Consider the following 6,564-nt stretch of genomic DNA (forward strand, 5'->3'; position numbering starts at 1 on the left):
TGGGTCCTGGTTATCTGGTTACCATCCATTCTGCCCTTTACTCAATCTGCCCCAGCCACACTGCTCTTCTTAATATTCCTCTAAGATGGACACATCTCTCATGCCTCAGGGTCTCTGCATTTGCTGTTCTTTTTGTCTGGAATATCACTCTTCCCACTGATATGTGCACGACTCACTCCCTCATCTCACTAAGTTTTCTGTTTAAATGTCATCTCTTCAGAGGCCTTCTCTGATCACTCTACCAATGCAAAACAGAACTCATATCACACCCCTGGCACTCCTTATTCCCTTAGTCTATATTTCTTCAAAGCACCATCACTATCTGGCATTCCATTACTTATTTTTTTCTGGTTTATTGTCTATCTCTCAGTTTTAGAAGGTTCCTTGAGAGACTTTCTCTGTCCTGTTCACAATACTATCTCCAGTGCCTAAAAGTACCTAGCACATGGTAAGTGCTCAGTATATATTTGTTGAGTGAATATAATTTTATGACTATTATATGTTGATATAATTTTATGATTCACCCTCACTTAATGGGGGCCGAGGGTAATAATAAGAATTTGAATTCATACATTTTAACTTAAACTTTAGTTCTATCAAATCTATTAGCCTTTCTGCTCAAACTGTACTATAGTAGAGATACTAACAGGTAGAGCAAAAATGACTGATTATCATTTTATCTCTCCCAAAACAATATGTGGTAGAAATTTCTACATGGACTGAAAAGTTTGAGAGACAAAAAAACCAAAGAAAAAATAAAAACTCCAGAAACTCTGGATCACTTGGAACAAATAAATAGGTTGTTCTGAGTCAGAAAAAAAAAGTTATCAAGCAGATAGGCACAGAGGCAGTGGGAATGTACTATGTATAAATTGTACTTCAAAAGTTAACACATAAAAAGGCTTACTCTTTGGAAAACAGCTTTGAATACCCTTTTTGGTCACTGAAAGACACTTTTGATAGCTCAGACTCTGAAAATTACTCATTCTATTGCATCTGACTCATAATTTCCTGTTAATCTTCCCCCACTCCCTATGATACAAATCAATAGCACTGTGTGGATCTGTTTTGCCATTCTGTTCTAGCAAAAGGGAATGGAAATTTTTATAAAGAAGCATGCAATGTGTATAAATACAGCACTATTTATAGAGCTCACAAATATGTGACCTAAAGAATAAAACAGGGCCTTCCGATTGTGTACTGGGATGTTAAGGATATTACCAAAAACCTTTGTACATATTCAGAAAGTTCTGTACTTGAATAAGGAATTTAGACAGTATTTTAGTTAGTTTATGTGTATTCTGTGGGAAGGAAAAGGAGACTGGACTAGTCAAAAAGAAGTAGAGTTTAGCATCTTACATTAAAAATAACACACGCATACACAATAATCCACTCTCTTTGAAATATTTTTTTTAATGCCCAAATCTATAACTCAGGTGCATAAACAACACACTATGTTTTTCCCCTCCCAGGAAGTGAGGAACAAAAGATAGATTATTCGTAAAATGTAGACTTGGTGAGCTAAGGTGGCCTGAATGTTAATGTTTCCTTAAAATACAGAAACAATAAAAACTAACAGTCTCTCAAAATCTTGAGGTTTCTTGTTAAGAAAACGAGAATAAGGCTCAGAAAATGATTTACTTTTTAGAGCAATATATATTTAAATAACTAGTGAACCAATAATAAATTGATTGTAAACCCATCATTGAGACATAATTCTAATGTATTTTCAACTGTTTTCTCTAATCCTGCTTTCCATCAAGTTAAAAAGTGCATCATATTCACTATTCATAGGTTTTCTCCAAATAAGATATATAGAGAAAAGTGGATCTCAAAAAAAAAAATTCTTCCTAAATTTAGCATTGTGCTCAGTACAATTTAGTATTGGCCTATTACTTACTGCTCCTCCCAAAATGTTTCTGCTTCATTAAGAAAACTAATATCAAGCACAGATCCGTCTCTGCCTCTTACGTCTTTGTTCAAAATTACCAAAATGGGGTCAAATCAAAACAATGGTAAAATAAAATGTTTATTTTAATATTGCTTTAGGTAAATGAATGCTTATTGAACCTTTCTTCACTTAAAAAAAAATCATGCGTTATTTTAAAAGGCACAAGCGAGAAGAAAAAAAGAAATAAATGTAATAAAAACAGGAGCATTAATTACAGAACAATTTTAGTGCAATGTATTTAATTACTTGGAGGCTAAACCCTGGATAAATTGCCCGTTTTAATCACATGGCTATCGTTACCTCGTCTATTAACAGTTTACAGGTGTGAAACAAATGTCTGCCAGAAAAAACTAGCTGAGGGGCAAGTTTGTGTTAATTTCCAAATGGTTCTTTCCTATATGGTGGGACTTAAATTAAATTAACTGAGATACGCAGTTTAAAAGAATTCTCATACTTCGGGAATAAAATCTAAAGCAACCTCTGGTTCTTTAATATCACACCACAAATTTCAGATTAATTTTTAGGACTAGCAATCTTTTGTTCATGTAAGGGACCTGTACGCACATGAAAAGGATACACATCAATATATTCACTACTGACATTTTTCAGTTTAAGCAAAGTAAATCAATACATAGCTATAATACCACTATTTTAAGCCTAGCACAAGAATAATACCTAACACTTTTATAAGAAATGTAAGTATTTTAGCATGACAACATACTCTCAACAGCCTAAATTGGGCCTTTAAAAAAATACAAGATAACCTCTTTTCAAGCCATGAAAGATGTAGTGAATAATTAACTTTTTAAATAATAGGTTACTTAGTAGTGACTTATTCATTATTCATTCAACAAATAATGCTCACTAGAAGCCTGTTGGTTGAGGCCATGTTTCAATCTTTTGAAAGAGTACTGTTCTCTTAGAAATCAAGCTTTACAATCTTCTTGCAGATTTTTAATGCCTTCACCTTCCGAACTGTTAATAAGTGATTTTATATTCACGTTGACAATTAAAAAAATCAAGTACAAACTATAAATAAGATTCCAATATTTAAAACTCAAACTACTAAAGTATTTTTCATATACCTGAATTAATTTGTGAGCTCTTAAAGAGAAGGGGAGCTAAGGAAAATGGAGAAAATAGAGCAAAGAGAGTAATAAAAATAAAATTCTCCTTGATTCTAATAAGGAGGGAAAACTTGTCACTGGAAATATATTACTAGTTTTTCATATTATGACATACCTTGGTCTTTGTGACTGGCCTTGATTTGGGGTTTCATCTACCTCTGGGAGATCACTACTGGATTCAAATTTCTTTGAAGCTTCACTTCTTCTTACTAATCGTGGATTAAAAGGGAATAATGACACAGGTGATAGAAACATGAAAGTAATCTTATTTAAAATTCAAGCATTTGGCAGACATGTGAGAATTTTTATATATTTGTATAACTAAATTAACAGCATCTTATTAAACTCTTGTGATCTAAGTCATGTCATTTTTAAAGACAATGAATTATTTCTTGTATGATGAAAATGATGGCATAGTTGTTTGATGAAACTGCTATTAAGTTCCTGTAATACTGTTAACATGAATAACCGGCAGCTTTTAATAATTTAAAATTTTTATATAGAATTATTCTTTTTGACAACTTATATCTCAACACAACACAACTTTATCAAACCACAATAGCAATCATGGTTTCTTAAAAAGTTTCAGTTGCCTCTCACCTTGTCTGAAATCTGATTCAGAGGAAATAATAGATGGACTTTCACTGGAGGTACTGTGGTAAGCTTTATATCTTCGAATTGGTTCTGAAAGGATTAAAACAACAACATTACAAGGCAAACTCATTAGTTTTCCACAAAAATAAAATAAAACATTACATTTAATCTTGTGAAACTAGAACATTTTATATATTGCTTTAGATCTGCTTATCACTGGGCTGCATTCAAACAACATGATTTCAATTTTGAGGCAGTCTGGGATACTGGCTAAGACCATGGACTCTTAAACCAGACTTTCTGATTTTGAGTCTCAGCTCCACCACTTGCTGGTTGTGTGACCTTAGGAAAGTAATTTAACCTCTCTGTGACTCATTTTCTTTGACTGCAAAGTGGGTATCATAATAGCGCATTTCTTAGAAGTGTTGTTGTAAGCATTAAATAAATATACGCAAAACTCTTAGAACACAACTAGTTTGCTGTCAAGTTGATTCTTACTCGTGTCAGAACAGAACTGTGCTCCATAGAATTTTCAAGGCCAAATTTTTGGAAGTAGATCACCAAGCCTTTCTTCTAAGGTGCCTCTAGAACACAGTGGATGCTATATAAGCATCACTATTAACAAGTAGTTTCTGAATGCTTACTATGTGTAAAAATTCTCTGTGTTAGGTGCTATAAGGGATAGGAAATTCAAAGACATGGTTGCGGTCCCAAGCTCAAAAAATTTAAAATGTAGAAGATAAGGCAACTATGCAAATATTTAACAATTCAAGACAGGAAGTTTAGTTCCACCAGAATGAGATGAATAAGCACTGAGAGGTGCAGTGCTACGTAGGGTTGTACAGTGTGTGCCCCGTACAAGGGGGCTTGGTCCAGGAGGCAAGTATGGAAAATCTAAAATCTCAATTCTGTCTTATAAATATTTTTGACCTGCCCACTCTTCTTTATCCCCACTGTCGCTATGATAGACCACCACTCATCTCATGCCTGGGCTACTGTACAGTCCAAGTTCCCTTTTATCCAGTGTCACTCCTCTCATTATAATTCCCACTACAGAGAGTAAACTTTACAGAAATGAAAATCTGAACATGTCACTGTATTTCTTAAGCTCTTTCAAACTAGAGTCTTAAGATACAATTAAGAATCTTCTTAGCTTAGTATTCAAAGCCTTTCATAACCTGGTCCCTGACTATACTGACAGCAGTGGCTCTTCATATTTTGAAGTCACAGATTTAAAAATTTAAAAAGTCAATTCAAGTAAAAACCCCTGTTCCCTGGCCTCATCTCCATCCACTTTCTCAAATAAATTCTCTATTCTGGGCTTATCAAATTTACAGATAACCAAAAGCATACACATTTTTAGGTACTTTCCTGAAAGATACTTCTCTGCTAGGAATGCTATTCCTCCTCTTCTTTACCTGAATATCTTTTCTTTTTCCTTTAAGAGGAACCTCTCTTCTCCACAAGAGCTTTCAAGATTGCCTGAAAGCTGAACTAGACACTGCTTCTCTTACATTCATATTGCCTTATGCATTAACTCCTTGTAATGCATCAACTATCTAATAGAGCTCTCTCTACTTGTTTGTTTCCCTATCTAAATTATAAGCTCTTTGAACAAAAGGATTTTTATCTTTTTTAGGTGTATCTCTAGCATCTAGCTAGTGGTGCATAACAAGCACAGAATATATATTTTCTGAGTGAATATGAATGAATGAATGAAGTGCTGCACAAAGGTCACACTGATGACCTTTAGAGAACTATTTTCATTGCATAAACAGGTCAGACACCAAAAGAGAGGGTTAAAGGAGGACTAAATAGTACATGTTGAAAAAATGAGTATACGCTACTCTTTCAAAAAGTTTGAGAGTTTGAGAAAGGGAAAAGACAAAAAAATAGATTGAGAGTTAATAGTATCTTTTTGGCACAGTGGAATCTCCGAGCATGATTTTAGGCAGTGGATAATAAGCCTGTAGAAACGGGGAGACTGAAGTTGTAGTAATAGCAGTGATTACAGTGAAACTGATGGAAAAACATGCTGGTAAAAAAAAGAATACATATGGAATGACTTCACTGGCAAAGAAGAAGAACCTTTTTTTCTTAAGAAGTGAGGTAAGATGGAAAGGGTAAAGATACAGAGGGAAATCCCAAAATACTCATGTCAGAAAACTACATTACTCCTGTTAACAAAAAGTGAATCACTTCCTGGCAACCCGAGAGCTAGAGGCATAGGTGGGGCTGGGAGCTTGAGAAGAGTAAAGAAACTCTGGAAGCACAGCTATAAAAAATGTTAAGAGCAGTAAAAACCACATGAAAGCTTTATGTGGCCATGAGGGTTTGGATTAGGCTGGAATGCATGAATTTTAGCAGAACCAATCAGAATGGTTTTGTGGATTTTTCTTGGCACTAGAGAAAGTAGACCATAGGAAATACCTACAACTGAAGAGTGGCATGGTTTATGCATTGCAGCAGATGATCAAGGTGGGTGAGGGATTCTTTCTCACTAGTCTGCAAACATGCGCACAGGAAGTTCATACAACGAATTACGCCCTGTGCTAGAAGGTGTTCAACAGATTTTTAAAAGAAATATGAATAAATTAATGAATGAACTAGTTAAATGTACCATGGGAACCAGGCCTGTGAAAGCAGTTTGGGGATGATGGGCTGAAAGAATTGGGAGGTCATGCTGAGATAGTGCTCTCAGTAGATGGGGGCAGCAAGACAACTGGCCATGGAAGTGAATTGCTCCTACAATAGTGTTCACTTGAATAGACATAACACATTCTTAACTGTATCCAGCTTTGTAAATAATGAGTATCAAGTAATACCATAATTAATAGAAAGAGTTTTGGTCTTGAAAATAATATTTATTCAGTTTTTTTTTTTTTTTTTTTT

The 6,564-nt window shown here is 34.5% G+C and overlaps 1 protein-coding gene across 1 annotated transcript in view; it reads right to left on the reverse strand.

Annotated features, from left to right (window-relative positions):
* PTPN13 (protein tyrosine phosphatase non-receptor type 13) overlaps positions 1-6,564 on the reverse strand; it is a 192,920-nt gene that overhangs the window by 105,250 nt on the left and 81,106 nt on the right. Inside the window, exons 7-8 of the mRNA XM_023725318.1 lie at positions 3,679-3,762; positions 3,194-3,287 (exon numbers count right to left, since the gene is read on the reverse strand). Of these exons, the coding sequence (XP_023581086.1) occupies positions 3,194-3,287; positions 3,679-3,762 (178 nt within the window). The remainder of the gene's footprint in view (positions 1-3,193; positions 3,288-3,678; positions 3,763-6,564) is intronic.

Source organism: Trichechus manatus, unplaced genomic scaffold, assembly GCF_000243295.1.
Source record: "Trichechus manatus latirostris isolate Lorelei unplaced genomic scaffold, TriManLat1.0 scaffold00296, whole genome shotgun sequence".
NCBI lineage: Eukaryota > Metazoa > Chordata > Mammalia > Sirenia > Trichechidae > Trichechus > Trichechus manatus.